Consider the following 18,980-nt stretch of genomic DNA (forward strand, 5'->3'; position numbering starts at 1 on the left):
GAACAGTTTGGAGCGGGCCCCTTCCTCTTCCAACATGACTGTGCACCAGTGCACAAAGCAAGGTCCATAAAGACATGGATGACAGAGTCTGGTGTGGATGAACTTGACTGGCCTGCACAGAGTCCTGACCTGACCCGATAGAACACCTTTGGGATGAATTAGAGCGGAGACTGAGAGCCAGGCCTTCTCGACCACATCAGTGTGTGACCTCACCAATGCGCTTTTGGAAGAATGGTCAAAAATTCCTATAAACACTCTCCTCAACCTTGTGGACAGTCTTCCCAGAAGAGTTGAAGCTGTAATAGCTGCAAAAGGTGGACCGACATCATATTGAACTCTATGGGTTAGGAATGGGATGGCACTTCAGTTCATAGTATGAGTAAAGGCAGGTGAGCGAATACTTTTGGTAATATAGTGTATATATACAGTACAGGCCAAAAGTTTGGACACACCTTCTCATTCAATGCGTTTTCTTTATTTTCATGACTATTTACATTGTAGATTCTAACTGAAGGAATCAAAACTATGAATGAACACATGTTGAGTTATGTACTTAACAAAAAAAGGTGAAATAACTGAAAACATGTTTTATATTCTAGTTTCTTCAAAATAGCCACCCTTTGCTCTGATTACTGCTTTGCACACTCTTGGCATTCTCTCCATGAGCTTCAAGAGGTAGTCACCTGAAATGGTTTTCCAACAGTCTTGAAGGAGTTCCCAGAGGTGTTTAGCACTTGTTGGCCCCTTTGCCTTCACTCTGCGGTCCAGCTCACCCCAATCCAGATGGTTTGGGGTTCAGGTCCGGTGACTGTGGAGGCCAGGTCATCTGCCGCAGCACTCCATCACTCTCCTTCTTGGTCAAATAGCCCTTACACAGCCTCGAGGTGTGTTTGGGGTCATTGTCCTGTTGAAAAATAAATGATGGTCCAACTAAACGCAAACCGGATGGGATGGCTTGTCACTGCAGGATGCTGTGGTAGCCATGCTGGTTCTGTGTGCCTTCAATTTTGAATAAATCCCCAACAGTGTCACCAGCAAGACACCCCCACACCATCACACCTCCTCCTCCATGCTTCACAGTGGGAACCAGGCATGTGGAATCCATCCGTTCACCTTTTCTGCGTCTCACAAAGACACGGTGGTTGGAACCAAAGATCTCAAATTTGGACTCATCAGACCAAAGCACAGATTTCCACTGGTCTAATGTCCATTCCTTGTGTTTCTTGGCCCAAACAAATCTCTTCTGCTTGTTGCCTCTCCTTAGCAGTGGTTTCCTAGCAGCTATTTGACCATGAAGGCCTGATTCGCGCAGTCTCCTCTTAACAGTTGCTCTAGAGATGGGTCTGCTGCTAGAACTCTGTGTGGCATTTATCTGGTCTCTGATCTGAGCTGCTGTTAACTTGCGATTTCTGAGGCTGGTGACTCGGATGAACTTGTCCTCAGAAGCAGAGGTGACTCTTGGTCTTCATTTCCTGGGTCGGTCCTCATGTGTGCCAGTTTCGTTGTAGCGCTTGATGGTTTTTGCGACTCCACTTGGGGACACATTTAAAGTTTTTACAATTTTCTGGACTGACTGACCTTCATTTCTTAAAGTAATGATGGCCACTCGTTTTTCTTTAGTTAGCTGATTGGTTCTTGCCATAGTATGAATTTTAACAGTTGTCCAATAGGGCTGTCGGCTGTGTAGTAACCTGACTTCTGCACAACACAACTGATGGTCCCAACCCCATTGATAAAGCAAGAAATTGCACTAATTAACCCTGATAAGGCACACCTGTGAAGTGAAAACCATTTCAGGTGACTACCTCTTGAAGCTCATCGATAGAATGCCAAGAGTGTGCAAAGCAGTAATCAGAGCAAAGGGTGGCTATTTGAAGAAACTAGAATATAAAACATGTTTTCAGTTATTTCACCTTTTTTGTTAAGTACATAACTCCACATGTGTTTCATTCATAGTTTTGATTCCTTCAGTGAGAATCTACAATGTAAATAGTCATGAAAATAAAGAAAACGCATTGAATGAGAAGGTGTGTCCAAACTTTTGGCCTGTACTGTATATATATATATATATATATGGGCACACACACACACACACACACACACACGCATGTATGTGTGTGTGTGTGTGTGTGTGTGTGTGTGTGTGTGTGTGTGTGTGTGTGAGTGTGTGTGTGTGTGTGTGTAAATTCCCCGATAAATTCCCCACTTGCCCTATCCCCATTGGGCCCATTGGGTCTTTTGTCTCCTCTAAGCTCGGGTCCTCGACCAGAGGCCTGGGAGCCTGAGGGTTCTGCACAGTATCTTAGCTCTTCTGAGGACTGCACTCTTCTGGACAGAGATCTCAGATGTTCCTGGAATGTTGTTCCTGCTGGACTCACAGCCCCAAGAACTTCAATTACCACCAGCACCACTGTTGCTTTCACTATCCTTTAGCTCCTCTCTCAACCCTTGGTATTTTTCGAGCTTCTCGTGTTCCTTCTTCCTAATGTTGCTGTCGGTTGGGATCACTACATTTTGACCCTGGGACTTCCAGCCCCAATTTGGTGCACATGTTCCTGTACACTATGCCAGCCACTCGATTATGGCACTCCATGTTTGCCGTACCTGCCAGCATCTTGCACCCTGCTGTGATGTGCTGTACTGTCTCAAGGGCCCCTCTGCACAGCCTGTACCTGGGGTCCTGCCTGGTGTGGTACCCCAGCCTCTATGGATCTGGTGCTTAGGGCCTGTTCTTGTGCTGCCATGATCAGTGCCTCTGTGCTGCCTTTCAGTCCAGCCTTTTCTAGCCACTGGTATGTATGTATGTATGTATGTATGTTTGTATATCTACCTATAGCTATATCTGTATACCGTATTTCCCCAATTAATCGCCCGGCCGCAAATAGCCGCCTGGTTCTTTTGAACGCCTGGGGTCTGCACCCATTTTGCGTATTAACGCCCACCCGAATCACCGCCGGGGCAATTATTTGCATTATACTGAGGTTAATCCAAAATAAGGCTATTCACCTTATTTTTGCAGAAGTAAACATTTAGCCGCAAAATAACTGTGTGGCACTTCCGTTTTCTGTCAAAATAAGAGAGCTAGCTAACGTTAGAAAAAAGGGTGTACCGTAATCTTAAATCGACCGACTATAAATATGTTGGACAGTAACTGTCATCACAATAATGGCCTGGTGCAGGTCTGTGCAAAAATAAATAAAGGCCTGCAGCGAATAGCTGCCTGGTTTTTTAAACGCCTGGGGTCCAAGTTGATTTTGCGTATTAAACGCCCGGGCGATTAATTGAGGAAATACGGTATATTTATATCTATGTCTATCTATATCTATATCTATATATTACTATATCTACAGTATATCTATATATCTATATCTACACACATATATATACATAGATGGAAATGCAACTGAGCTTACACTGTGCACATTAGTAACTACACAGATTCCTAATAAAACAAGTCTTCTACTGTTCGACTGAAGCTGTTAAGGGTTCAGTGCCTTGCTCAAGGAAGCCATGACCACAGCTGTTTTCCCCTACCACATTTTTTTTCTCAGCTGGGACAGGATTTGAAATTGGCAACCCTCCTGTCATAAGCCTGCCTCTCTAACCTCTAGGCTATCACTTCCCCCAAATACATCCCCAGAATTACACAGTAAGCCTTTACACTAGTTTACAGGATTCTAAGGGAAAGGTGGAGGCAGTGGAGCGTGAAGACAGGAAATAGAGGGAGAGGTCAGGTCAACACAAGGTCAACAGTCCATAACTTCTTAACTGCCAGCTAATTTTATGACCAATACCTTACAAGTGTGTTAGGACTGGAGCTATACTGGGATGCATGTAAGGACTGGCTCATTGTCTATGCTATACAGCAGCTGCTGCTGGAGACAGAGCACCTTGTCTGCAGTACTTTGCCTGGGCTTTCACGTCTTGATGGATGAGATGGTGTGACGTGGGACTCGGTAAGAGTGATATAAATGGTGGAAATATTAAAAATCCCTCTGTCTGCTGGCCAGAAGATAGATGGCTTAACAGTGGGAAGCTCTAGGTTGGCTGAATTATCAGGGGGAAGCAGTGTGTGTCTGGCCTCTCCCGGGCCACTGTGTCAGGGCTGATTGAGTGAGTGCATAGACACTTAGTCACTCACACACGCGCACACACACTTGAGCGTGCTGAGCCTGTAATCTTGCACATTCCTGCGCCCTCCAGCTGGTGTAATGGGCGGTGGGACCAGTGAGGGAATGAGTCCAAATCAGCTGGGTGTGTCATTACCGACCACAGGTCCACCTGAATCGACTCTTTAGCTCCAGGGAGCTCATTGACCCCACCATTAAAGGGATGTTGCAGCACAAAGACCCTGTCCACGGCCACTACGGCTCCCACAATTGTCTGAAGTATTACCCTCAAATAGTCATTTGAACAGTGGAGGGTGGGGACAGAGGTGTTCAATACCCCTCAATAGGGAGCCAATAACTCCCTTACTGGTCACAGCTTGTGGACATGTTCAGCCACAGGCCATATTTTGGTTTTAAAGAGCCATACCAGGGATTTTGCATGTTTAGCCTAATATCTACAAAAGGGCTTCACATTTCTGATCATCTTTTTCTGAAGCAAGCGGTCATATTTTAGAACACTCATATGATTTTTCCTCCATTTTATCTAGCCATTGGTATCCACTCATTCCTCTATGATATGGAAATTAACATTTAGAGACTTCAAACTGTCTTCACACCAGTATTCCATCACTGTAATAAAGGCCTCCACATTAGTTTTCCTAAAAGCAGCAGCACTGTTGTGTTTTAATGACTTGACTTTGATGATCATGAAATAGTGTCTGCAGGAAAACAGGGAAAACATTTGGTTTACAGAGTTAATTTAAGTTCTGTGGTTTATAAATGGTGACAACTTTGTTAGTGGATTAAAGGTGAGTGTTTCAAACAAAAATAAATAAATAAAAAAATAAATAAATAAATAAAATAAAATAAAAATAAAATAAAATAAAATAAAATAAAATAAAAATCAAGGAATTTTGAGTATTTTCTGTGAAATATTTAGTATGCCTGGATGATTTACAAAATGGTTTGCTGCAATGGGCAAAATGTTGAAAACAGGCCAAACACTGAAAATCACAGGTATGGCCCTTTAAAAAATTACAAATGTTGCTGAAGATTGGAATTCCTGTGCATACAAAATTTAAAGGACACAATATGCATGCAGAATCTTGGATTATGTTATCTAACCCTGGACTTCTGCTGTGAACTTACTTTACGTAGAAATCCAGATGCCGTGGGAATTCCAGCTTTCCAGCCAGGATCTTCTGATAGATACCAAACGGATTGTCATCAAAAAATGGCGGGTATCTGTTAAACAGAAATAAATACCATCACTCAGATGCCCCTCTGCAGCTCTGCAATTAATGATATTGCAGAGCGACTGTGCTGATGCTGTGCAAAAGGGAGCTGGCAAATAGGTAAGAGGAAAACAGGATCACTTTAAGTAAAACAGCAGCAGAGATTAGGGCTTCACAGAATGTGGAGAGGGCACTGTTTTGATTGTAGGCCTCTGCCCGTTTGTTTTCCTGTGAGGACACAAAGGTACTGTGTATGGCTACTGTGTATGGCTATTTTGACTGGTGTGTGTGTGTGTGTGTGTGTGTGTGTGTGTGTGTGTGTGTGTGTGTGTGTGTGTGTGTGTGTGCGCATTTCTACCACCCACGGGCCTTCTACTGTTGCTGCACTCCACTGAACACAGGGTTTGAGCTGAATGCTTTCCCAGTGCTCTATTCTCCCCTCTGCTCTGGCCTGGACAAGTCATTACCCACAAATTACATAATGGGACTGGCCCTAAATGCATTACACATGGAGCAGACAAGCGCATGATCGCACCAGTTTGTCACACGCCGCTTGCCTTCCCAGTCAAAACCTCCAGAGTCAGGAGACTGTGGGATAGGAGCGTCTGGGGGCTGGGTGTGCACCACAGACTCCAGGGCTTTTTTTTTTTTTTTTTTTTTCCAAATTTCCAGTGAGGATCTAAAACCGATGCTGTCATGGCTGGGGAATCTGGGTCATTCTGGCAGGAAAAAAGAGGAGCGGGAGGGTGGGCTGGGTGGACAAGATACAAGCACTTTCTGACAAGACTAGAGCTTTCAAGTAGTCAAAATAGTCAATACATTTGTGAAGGGGGGGGGGGGGGGGGTGGGGGTCTATTAATAGTGGAGGATGAGGGGCAGGGTTCAACCAGTGTTTTTAAAGGCTGCTAAAAATATTGTTATTACCAGTATTGATGGAGCATAAATGATCTATCTCCTTTGCTATCTTAGCATTGTCAGAAAATAGTGTGTTCAAAAGGTGTTCAGTGTAGCCCCAACAACTTTATTCTCGTTAGGGTAGAAAAACATCTGAAACACCTCTCCATGAACCCTGGAAAACAATAGTGAGGAAACATTAAGGTGTACTTGTGTGGAATCAAAATGCCACTTTACAATCAGTTTAGGTTAAAGGGCTTCACAGTGGCAGCCAGTATAGTATTGCTCAATTATGCAATGAATGTCTTCTCAAAGTGCATCACAGAATGTCAGAGTTGGACAGACTTGCTGATATTGGCTCCTTTTGTTGGCCACATGTTCACTTAGCATTTTCATTGCTTAAAAAAACCTGAAGATCTTGCCATCTCAATCAGACACAACAAAACTGAGAAGAACAAGAAGAACAATTACAGCACACTCTCTTTATTAGAAAATCAGTATTAAGATGTTTGTAATTTTAAGTCCTACTCACTTGGTTCAAATCAGGAAATAAGATAATGATCTGAAGCATTTATGCTTTTTTGAGCAAATCATAATGTTTCAACAACAGCTGTGCGGGACCAATCATTTCTTTACTGATGAAAAATACTGAACAAAAAGGATTCTTTTCAAAGAAGAACTTGGCCTTAACCAATTATTTGCAGCATGTATATCTCATAAAACACAACATGTCATGTAGTCAGTTGGATCAGTCACATCATGTTGCAGGACTAGTTTGAAAATGTAGAGAAACATCTCCCGTGGCATAAGATTTTCATTTGCACTGGCCTGTACCTGCATGCAGCTGCTTTGTTCCCATGCAAACTCAACAATGATAAAACCCTCCAGGGTTCCAACTAACTGCTCTAAACCAGTTAGGTGTGAATATGACTGAATTTTCACCTCAAAAAATAATGTAGATTACTTGAAACTTTATTTTATCATGCTGGTTTTTCATCTTTTAGCACCAGACTTTGGGAATCTAGCTTTTATTAAGTCAGATACCACTGGTCAGTGATATTGGTCACAAATACCCAATGGACATTTTTCTCAATGTAAATGCTAAGTAGTAGGAGAACATTTCGAGGCCTTTCAGAGTCTTTAAATTAATTGCTTTAGACATATTGTTACCTAAAGCTCACAAGCAGCCATTTGCTTTGTTCATCTCCTTCCCTTTACTTTGCATGCATTCCAACAGCCTGTGATCAGATGGTAATAACATAATGAAAATGCTACAGGAGACAGAAGCAGAAGTAAACTTGTATTCCAAGCCAAAAGTACCCCCAATTAGATGGCTCCCTCACTTTCTGGGTGAAAGACTTCTGTAATAGGATGTGGCATTTCTCCTCCAGGATCTCCATCTCTAATCATGTGGCTGACGCTCCACCGAACTGAGGTGGACGAGGGCTAGCCAGGGAGGCGAAGAAACAGGAAAAGGGTCAATTTCATTTTAATTCAGTCAATCCAGAAAATTGAATCCGGGAATAGAGGCAAAATTAAATTCCATACTGGGATTCCTTTGGACATTGAAATACTTTTTTGATGTAACTTCTTTCAATAATTAAAAAGGAGGCTGACCCTAAGCGAACCTCTACCATCCAAAGATAGTTGACCTGAACTACAAAAAAGTGGCCTGAAGCCCATGGTACATCTTTATGAGTTGTAGGATCAATCTAAGATTCGCTTAAAGTTGCTGCCATTTGTGCAAGCATTTTCATCAAGTGGTATAAACTGAAGGCAGATCTCAGAGGAAGAGGAGGAGGAACGACCACATCGTACCGCTACACACAACACCACACACACACACACACCCACAACCACACACACACAGAGGATGGTTGGTTCCCATTAAAATGAGAAAACTGCCCTTAAGCTAGGATTATTAACAGGAACCCAATCTCATTCTCTCTCACTTTCATTAACACACACACCCACACACACACACACACACGCACGTCTGGGCAGAGGTCCATCATCCCCATGATTCCTCCCTCAGGGCCAGGACCCTTTGCTGGATATTTTCCAGCTTGTGCTTCACGACAGAAGAGGAGGATCAACCCTCCATCAACTTTTCGAAGGCAGCTGTTCATTCTTGCAGTGGGACCTATTCCATAAGAGCCATGCAAGTTTTTTTTTTCTTCAAGGTGCACTGTGAGATGAAGGGAGCTCTTTGTCTGGGGGGGCCTTTCAGTGCCTGTCCCAGACATGTCTAGTGAAGTGCTGAGATCTGCAAAGCGCCCCATCTTTGGCAGGACAGCAACACTTCAAGCTTGTCCTGATGAATGCTCGAGAAGGTCACATTCCTTCTGCACATTCAAGGCCAAGCAACTTTTCTTAACAGTGCATAAAAAAGGGAGAGGAGACAGGGCTCAGGTGAAGCGGGCCACACTTGACATTTCAGGACAGCTGCAAAAAAGGTTTTCTATATTCTCTGTTTTACGCCAGTGCTCATAACAGACCATATATTGTGCCTTTTCATTTAATACTGAAAATTGTCAAGTTAATGTGTTTGTTTCACCTCTGATATCGGGGATATGATGCACTTTGTTTAAATGTTCACTGTAGATTTGATCAGGACTACAGTGGCCATTTATGGGAACATTTAAATATTTCAATGGAGAGCTTTATAGCTCATTTCCACTATAAAGAGCCGTGCCGTGAAGGGCCAAGCCAGGCTGAGCCCAGCACGGCCCTGTTTGGCGTTGGAGTGTTTCCATTGCTTATGGTACCAGTGGGTAGGCGTCATAGAATTAGAGAGGCCCGCTCGTTGCCATGGAGTTGTTATAGTAACAAGAGGAGCTGTCAGTTGTTACATTAGCTTTTTGCTACTTTTTTTTAATGGACAAAATCTTGTTTGAATAAAAAAGCCACCGGCCAGCAACAGGCGGGCCGGCCATGGCACCGGTCCGCGTCAGGCGGGCTGGCCGCGGCACAGATCGGCATCAGGTGGGCGGGTACCGGCCGGTGCCGCGGCCGCCTGACGCCGATCAGGTCTGGTCTGCCGGATCTGACAGGTGAGCGGCCAGTGCCGCGGGTGACCTGCCTGATGCCGACCGGTGCCGTGGCCAGCCTGCCTGACGCTGACCGGTACTGCGGCCGGCCCGCCTGATGCCATCATCATCATCTTCACAGATGCTCTGCCATCTGCGCTTAGTGGTCACATTTCCATTTCCATTTGTAAGAAAAATGTAAACTAGGCTACACAACAGAAAAACCCAACAAAAAACTCAGCAAGCAAATCAATTTCTTCCATAATCTCTCCAGAAACTAATGTTTGTAAATAATAGTCTACTGGCTGAAGGTTTGATGGTTGACACTTGTCACTTGTCAGTTTGTAGCAGCCTGGATAACTGACTTTCTAATGGACCAATCACAAAGGAGATCATATTTAGGCCCGCCTCCGCGGCCCCATTCTAACCGGGCCAGCACCAGATGTCAAACTGGGCTGAAATCTTTCACGGTTGGTTCCCGGAACCAAGCGGGCTGGTGTAGTGGGAATGAATGCGGAGCCGTGAATTTCACGGCATGGCGCGGCACGGTACGCTATTAGCGTCTCATGGAATTCTGTTTCGGAGGCTTTTCATCACTGACAAAAATAAAATTCTAGGGGAAACATTAGATACTTATGTGTTTTTTGTTTTGTTTTTTTTCCATCACAAATATTAATGTATATAAGAGTGAATATTGCCACAAAATACAGGCTACCCGCTTCAGTCCAAAAAATGTTGTATTTGTGTCAGCTTTGAAAAACCCATATCAGGTGAATGCTACTGTATGTGCCAAGGTTTGAGTACAGTAATTGTTGGATAACAGCCAACAAGCCAGACTGTCCCTGAAACTTTGACTTTACAATTTTTAAAATCAATCTTAAGCCTGAAGGCCATTTTCTCAGAATGCCAACAAGGGAAAATACATTATTATTATTCAGTGAAGATGATGGAGAACATCAGAATTAAATGTGGTGCCTTTTAAATGAGATAGGTGTCACTTGTTCTCCATCTAAACTAGCGATTCCCATCCAGAGATTCTTGTGTGGTGCCCCTCTGGAATATCCAACAAGCACATAACGAATAGATTTCCCAAACTGAGGCAATAACAGTAGTATCATTAACTGACACTGTCTTTATGGCCGTTCACTTCTCTTATCTGCCAACATACTGTAAACATCACTGAGTTCTGTCTCATCAAACAAGTTGACAGATTATTGTAGATTCCAACAGTTTTAGGCTATGCAGATGATATGTGCTCCATATTGTTCAGTGTTAGGTTAGGGTTAGGTAGGGTTGGGTTCCGAATTGTTCCCGTAAGGATTCAGTGTCTGAGCCACTTTTACATATGTGTGTGTAGTTACAGTCCTAAGAAATTCTTTCTGCCAACATTTCTTTGATCTGTCACACTGAGTTACTTTTTAGAGATGCTGGCAGGGCACAGTAGATGATGCCAGCCTGTTAATTCAGGGTGTTTGCAGGTATTGGACAGATACATTTAATGATTTTTAGGACTATTTTAATGAAATTTAAGAATGTTTTTGGACAAATAATCTTTTTCTTATTCAAAGAAACAGGTAAGTATAAATGTAAATACTATATATTTAATCCAATGCAGAGGTAATGTTAATGTAGAATTATGTTATCAGGTTACTGACCAGAAAAAAATTCTAAAATTTTTACAAGTTTACAAGCATTACAGTAGGTGGTACTGTACTTCAGCCATCCACTACTAAGTACATGGATTTTCTTGGATATTTCTGTAGAGGTAAGTAAAGATAACCAAAGTACTGTAAACAATTGTTTCCCCAATAGATTACATGTGGCAGGTCAGTATAAAGGCAGCATTAAGTTTAGTAGATTAAGAATTTTATGACATCAGAAATGTTGGCTAATGGAGAAGAACAAAGAAATGGATAAAAGAAATTACAAAAATGTTATGTTGAAATTAAGCCCTCATGAAATAAAATTTAAGACTAATGACTTTTAAAATTTGTAAAACTGAATTTAAGACATTTTAATAGTTTTCCAGAACCTCACATAAGATGAATGTTTGTGCCTGTTTGCATCCTCAAACACCTTCAAATCTACTTGTTTGTGAATATGTTGCTGCTGTACAGAATATTTGTTTTGTGGTGCTTTGCCACAGTTGCTCCTGTGGAGGAGAGTGCCCCCTTGTGTTCGAAACAGGTGGAAGACATTGTACTTACCCAGCCAGCATCTCGAAGATCAGAATGCCCAAGGCCCACCAGTCCACTGCTCGGCCATGACCTTTGCTTTGAATGACTTCGGGAGCGAGGTACTCAGGAGTACCACAAAGCGTCCAGGTCCTGGAGTCATGAAGTGGGATAGAGCAGGGATTTTCAAAATTTGAGAGTTGACTTTCATTGAACCACAGACCCCCATCTGAAATGATTTTTCCTTGGGGACACTGGTATGAAAAGATATTTTTATTAGTATTAAATTTTAAATTGTTTAGATAGCCATTTTGAACACTGACAAAGATTCAAAGAGATTAGATTATCATACTTTTTCATACTGTAACAATTCCTAGTGACTTAATTTAGAGTAAAATTAACCCAAACAGTAAAATTACCAGAAACTTAACCAAAAAACAAAAACAAAAACAAACAAAAAACCCCCCCCTGAAAATAAATAATAAAATAATAAAACAAATGAATTACAGGAAAACTGTATTTACTGTATATTTGATTGGTCAAAACAGTGATGCTGGATTAGCGTCAGATTTTTTGTATGTAATGCTCGACAAAGATATTTGACCTTTTTCCACAAGCATTTAAACTATTCCTTATTTTGCTGTGGACCCCATAGTAGCCCCTCAAGGAACCCTGGAGGTTCAACTATGAAAACCACTGGAACAGAGGACGTCACAACACTTGTTTCAGTGATTCAGATATGGCCAAGCCAAGTTCTTAATCACAGCACTCCTTCCCTACAGTTAAGCATTTTCATATTAACAAATAGCTTAACACTACCAGTTATGGTTAAATCTGCTGTCCATGTTATGACTTAGCCCTGATGTCTATTTATGACACACTCACCACCCACATTCTCAGTTTGTTAGTGTATTGTTTGTCCAGTGATAGGTGATATCCTCTGCTTCCCATTTGGTTAGTCTGTGTATGTCTGCACATTCTACACAATGCGTGAAAGGCCAGAGTCCAGTTACATAGGAGAGACAACACCCTTAGGTAAAGTGATCTGCCAATGCCATCTGACCTAGCTGTGTCATCCCTTATAGTACTACAAGCATATGGGGCTATCGTGCGGATACAGGACGAATAGCTCTTGTGTGGTCGGATGGTATCATCCGTGTAGAATAAGAAAGTAATGAAGGAGAGTTAATTATCTGAAAATAAGTGAATGGGGGCTAGCAACAAAGGAGAATAACTAGTTGGTGGGGATCACCAGTGATCTCTCATTTTGATTTAATCACAATTTTTCAATTAAGTCAGGATTCTGTTATTTACAGCAATTTGTGATGCTTGTGTAGCCAAAATTTCAGTCAAACACTTGCCATAATTCCATGAATACTTAAACAAATTAATTCAGTTCCTTTACAGAACAACAGAACAAGCACCATACCACCATTTGTTTTGTGGAATCAATTAAAATGATCCAACATATTATCTTCACTGAAGTGCAAGTAAAAGAACCTGTAATGTTAGGCCTAACTGTGGAAAGAAATAGTGTAACAAACTGAAGTTGCTCTTTCGCCATTTTCAATAAAATATATTAACTTGTTTGGCTGGATTTTAAAAGGAAATTATGAACATAACTAACTTCTACTTCTTCATAAATCTGTGACATGTCTGTCAGTGAAGAGCCAAAAATTTAAACTAAAAGAACGATTTTTGGCATCAGGGTTAATTGTGGTGAGAAAAAGAATCACGATCTTAAATGATTGACCCCCCTAAAATCCTGCGCCCACCCCTAACAGTTAATATAAAGCAGATTATTCACACTGTTATTTCCAAGTGACACATTGTCCTGCTTGACAAAGCAGCTGACTGACACACTGTGCATGTGTAACAAACACTGAGCGTGTTCTCTGTGAAAGCCACTCGTTCTCTGATGAAGAGCACTCGGCCTGGTGTGGGCCTTTCATTGTCTGTCACCGATATCACCTGGGTAATGACCTCTTTCGGCCAGTTGCCATGGCAACAGTAATTTGTATGGAAATGATGGGGGTCTGTCGGAGGATGAGGAGTCTACTGATCTCGGGGGAATAACTGCTGGGACACTGTCTCGCTAATGGACAAACGCATGGCGACGGCGGAAATAAGACACAAGCATTGTTATTCTTCAGGGCATCGTGTGTCATCATACAGAGCTTCACAGTTAATGAGTTGATAATGGTGTCTGCCAGCAGGGGGCACTGTGGCAGCATGGGGAGTGCTGGACTGTGGTGACACTCCATCATGTTGGAGCCCACTGAAGATACAGAAGTGCCAGTGGCAACAAGGCAGTTGTCTTCCTATTGCTGCCTCCCATCCCAGGCAATTCCGCTGCCCTCCATTTATATAAGTGGGTCACTTGCACATCAGAGAGGTATCTACTCCCCATCTGTTTTGCTCTCCCAGTCTGGGGGAAAATGTAATCTTACTCCATTATGTTTACATGTCAGCGGGGGTCAACATTGCACTCAGTGAAACGCTTGTGAGAAACACTGCAGTGCCGAGGCTGCACTGCAGATACGATGCCGTCTCTTCTCGAGTACATCTTTTCAATTCTGCCGAGGTCGCTGGGAGGCCTGGCTCACTGTATATCTAATTCAAACTAAATGACATCAATCTGAGAAGCTTGTCCTTGAGTCGCGATGCAATGGGTTTCTTGCTGTTGGGAGGATTCCCTCGAATTCCCCTCTAGGAGAATATGAGCTTTTCAAGGACACTCAACAAAACCCTATTGGCCATGCAGTAAGCAACTGTGTTCATATCACAAAGCAATCCACCCATCCAAATTTACAAGAGAGCAGCAGGGGTGGGCACAGCAGCTGTATGAAGATGAAATGAGTGTGTGTGTGGTGGGTATTGAACTGTTGTGTTTTCTCTTTCTTTTTGTCTTTTTTTTACTGATCATCACAAAAAATGTGCCATTAAGAACTGCATAATTTTTGTGCTATTTTCATCAAGAAGAGCTGATACCAAAAACAGACACATGTGCATGCATACACCCACACACTCCCCTGCAGTGCAAGACAGCTCTCCTTGCTCCCTTGTTCAATATTTGCTCGAAAGTGCTGCAAACTTTATGTCAATTATTTAAAAAAGTTAATCAGGTTACTGGATAAACTGTCACAGAAAAATAAACATTCTAGAGTAATATTCAATCCAGAAAATGTAATTTGACTTCCTCAACGAGAGAAAAATAAAATCAAAAATCGCCTGAGGGTGAGTAATTCCAAGTGGACGGTGGAGAAATGCGACCAGCTAGAAACTCATTTGAATACAGCATGGATGCAATGCAGCGAATCCTCATTTGCCCATATTCCCTCAGCCCTTCAAAAAACTCACTTGTTAACTAACCTGTCTGTCACCTGGTCTGCTTCTCACAATTCTCACACAATTTTGTGTTGTGCTTTTTTTTTTTTTCACAACTTCTTCTATTCATTCTCCAAACATCCAAAATTACAGACCTCGTTGAAAATTGCAGGGGTTATTTTTTAAAATGAGGAAGGATATATGTCAATAATAGATGAGACATGCAAGCATTCCACATGCCTTATATAAGGTGTCACTAAAATTAACTTGATTTCATATATGCTTCTGAATACAACATAATCACATCTATTCTAAGTCTGAGGTCCAGTGACAAGTTAAAACCCCACAAAAAATGGTTCAGTCACTAAAATTAACCAAACTCTGACCATAAGTTACTAAAAGTTCAAGAAGAAGCACTGGTGACACTTTGCAGGTGTGGTGCCTTAGATGTTATTTTTTGAGGCTAAACCGAGTGTGTGGACGCATAGTTGAAAAGAAATGAAGCCATTTTTATCCTTGAGGCATTTGACTCAGTCAACTGCCCCTCTCTTTTATCCAACTGCTACAAAATGCAACAGCTTGGATTATTATTGGAAGAAAAAGGCAGCATCATATCATGCTAATTTAAGCATCTCTGCATTACCTAGTTGCAGAATTATGTGAAGATTTTATTGGTACTTTGTAAGGCAGGGGACCTTTTAAACAGTGCACGAGTCAGATCACAGCCTGGGGTCCTCAGGCAGGTTTCTATCAGCTGTTCTAACGTCTGTACTAAAACAGGGTGTCTACAAGTACCAGAGAGATTTTCAAGTCACATTTGAACAACATCTATTCAAATGTGTATAGCAAGTAAATGTAAAGGTCTTGCACTGAGATCACTGTTCAGACAGAATATGGTTGGTTACTGACTACATGATCTGACTACATGATTCTAACAGACTCCTTCAGCTTAGCAGCTGCTGCTGAAGAAAAATCTAACCAAGACTTTTCCCCTTTCTTTCTTTCTTTCTTTTTTTTTTTTTTTAACAAATACACAACTTGGGACAGATACGTCCAAGCATTTTAGTGGATTTCTCTGTAAAAATGCTAAAGTGAATAATCTGGGTTCTTGTGTGCATGTAAGTGTATTATAAGATTAAGTATAAAGTAAGTTAATCTACAACAGGCATTTTCACAACAGGTTAAGTGTAGCATGTCAGAATTAAGGAAGTGTCAAGTGCAATGGGAAGTTTAGAGCAGAGGTCAGCATCCGTAGGCATGTGTGCTATGAGGGACGAAAAATGACAAAACAATAAATAAATGAATAAATAAATAAATACGCATATAAATATATAAATGCATAAATAATTAAATTAATAAATATTTCTACATTTATTTAATTATTTATTTCTGTTTTTATTCATGCATTTATTTATTTATTTGTGTATTTATACATTTATGCATGTATTTATTTATTTATTTTTACATTTATTTATTTATTTATTTCTACATTTATTTATTCATTTGTGTATTTATATATTTATTTTTACATTTATTTATTTATACTTTGATTTATTTCTACATTTATTCATTTATTTATTCCTTCTTTTATTTCTACATTTATTTATTTATTCCTACATTTATTTCTGTATTTCTACATTTCCACATTTATTTATTTCTGTATTTCTGTGTCGTATGTTAATAAGGTGGGCGGTTCTTACATTAGTCTTAAGCACGATTGGTTTGTGGGTGTGATCCTATCCACTGCTACTGCCTGGACTGGCAGCAGTAGTGGATAGCAGTGGACTCGCTAGCTACTAGGGCATTAACAACACCAGACTTTTCCACACCGACTTTTCAATGTCGTCGACGTTACGTCGACCCGTCAACACCGGGAGATTTTTTGGGGGGCTAGCGGGGCTCCAACCGGAGGGAGGGAGGGGTTGTAGTGGAGCGCCGACCGGGCGACCGGGGGGGGGGTGAGGAGGCTGTAGTGGAGCGCCGACCGTGTGTGTGGGTGTGTGTGTGTTTCTTCGACTTTCGACGGGTCGATGTTTACATTAATGCCCTACTAGCTACTGTGTAAAACGCAATGGAAAGCGTTTTGAGAGCCATCGTCAGTGATTTAAGGTCACTGGCGAATGATGTGGTAAATCATGCACCCACCGACTACTTCCAGTTTCATGGTTCATCCATGCATGAATCGGTTGCTTCTGTCTGATTCGCTCAGTTGACCAATCGTGCTTTAAGACTAATGTAAGAACCGCCCACCTTATTAACATACGACACAGAAATACAGAAATAAATAAATGTGGAAATGTAGAAATACAGAAATACATGTAGGAATAATAAATAAGTAGAAATAAATAAATAAATGTAGAAATAAAAGAAGGAATAAATAAATGAATAAATGTAGAAATAAATAAAGTATAAATAAATGTAAAAATAAATATATTACACAAATGAATAAATAAATGTAGAATAATAAATAAATAAATAAATGTAAAAATAATAAATAAATGCATGCATAAATGTATAAATACACTAAATAAATAAATGCATGAATAAAAACAGAAATAAATAAATAAATAAATGTAGAAATATTTATTAATTTAATTATGCATTTATACATTTATATGCGTATTTATTTATTTATTCATTTATTTATTGTTTTGTCATTTTTCGTCCCTCATAGTGTGCCACCACTGGCATGCGGTAGCTTAACCAGTGCACACTAACAATAAGTGTGCAAGACAGGAATATTTTTTTGGTAAATGCCCTCTTATCAGAATGCCACATTAGCCTACCTCATGCACAGCCATTGGCTCTTGCTTAGCTCATGTTTTTTAGTATGACCGATGGTACAACCACCTGCTCAAATTGCGTTGGCAGTGCCGCTTCAGGCTCGGTATGGCAGCCCTGCCAGAGGAGTGAGATGCCTTGTGTATTTTATGTTTTGAAAATGTTATTTGCTGAATGTCGAGTGTTAAAAGCAATTTTGAGACAAGACTGACGTGAGAAAACAAGACATGAGAAAACTTTAAAGGATGAGGCAGACAAGGCTGAATTCATCAAATGTGTCCGCTATAACCACTTTTTCACCAGCGATATGACACACTGATTAACAAGAAAATTTAAGACCAGCACTTTGTATCAAAAAGGCTGCTGACCCCTGGTGAAGAGTGTTGTTACATCAGACGTTGAATTTCATACAGAAGAGCTTGACTAATTCAAACAAAAATAAATTAAGATACATACATGAAATTAAGACTATTTAATAACTGTTTTCTAATATTTTGAAAACTGAATGTAAGATTTTTGAAAGAGCTGCAGACACCCTGTAAAAACAAGAACACATGAGGGCCTTGAGATTTTGAATTAGCCTACCTGGGACTGCTAAATATATGTAGGTTTTTTTTTTTTTTTCTTTGAAAATCACTTCTAGGAACTAACTTTTTAGCCTTACTTTTATGTGAACTGTCTTTCATTAACTGTATTTTAGGTTTCATGTCCTTTCTGCTTTTCTTTTTCCAAAATTGCTGAATCACAGTGTTTTGAAAAGAGACATTTAGATTCATTTTTATTACCTGTCAGAAAGCTTCTTAGCGAAGCCAAAGTCGGTCAGGCGGATGTGGCCCTCACTGTCCAGCAGGATGTTCTCTGGTTTCAGGTCACGGTAGACAATCTCTTTGGAGTGGAGGTACTCAATGGCGCATACAATCTCTGTGGTGTAGAAGAGGCCAGTGGCATTGCTGAACCGCCCACGGCTGCGGAGGTAGCTGAACAGCTCACCGCCCGGCACATAGTCCATCAGCATGTAGAGAAACCGCTCGTCATGGTGGGTCCAAAACCTGAGGGACAACAAACAGGATGCACAGGCCTGAAAAAAAAAACATGCAGCCAGCTCAATTTGAACAGGGTATCCCTTTTTAAATATTTGTTTGGAGACCCCTGTTTATACCTGAGTACACATATATTTACTCAGCTTAGTGTGCACATTGCCTCCAGCTGTCAGCCGTATCAAAACTGCAGCAGAGCAAGGGAAATGCTTCATTTAGGATGTGAAAAATTAAGCTCTATGTGTTTTGTTAATTGCCATCTAAGAGCAAAACACTGACAAACTAGCCATTTACTTCAAAATATGTATGTTATTTCAATAACTGTCCCACATATCCATTAGAAGTCTAAACTGATGTCTTGACATGTTGATTAAAACAGATAAAATAAGAGTAG

At 41.0% G+C, this 18,980-nt stretch overlaps 1 protein-coding gene across 1 annotated transcript in view; it reads right to left on the reverse strand.

Moving 5' to 3' along the window:
- prkx (protein kinase X-linked) overlaps positions 1-18,980 on the reverse strand; it is a 41,214-nt gene that overhangs the window by 8,276 nt on the left and 13,958 nt on the right. The window contains exons 3-5 of the mRNA XM_030071021.1: positions 18,335-18,598; positions 11,475-11,594; positions 5,259-5,354 (exon numbers count right to left, since the gene is read on the reverse strand). Coding sequence (XP_029926881.1) covers positions 5,259-5,354; positions 11,475-11,594; positions 18,335-18,598 — 480 coding nt within the window. The remainder of the gene's footprint in view (positions 1-5,258; positions 5,355-11,474; positions 11,595-18,334; positions 18,599-18,980) is intronic.

This window comes from Myripristis murdjan, chromosome 2 (genome assembly GCF_902150065.1).
Source record: "Myripristis murdjan chromosome 2, fMyrMur1.1, whole genome shotgun sequence".
NCBI classification, from domain to species: Eukaryota; Metazoa; Chordata; class Actinopteri; order Holocentriformes; family Holocentridae; genus Myripristis; species Myripristis murdjan.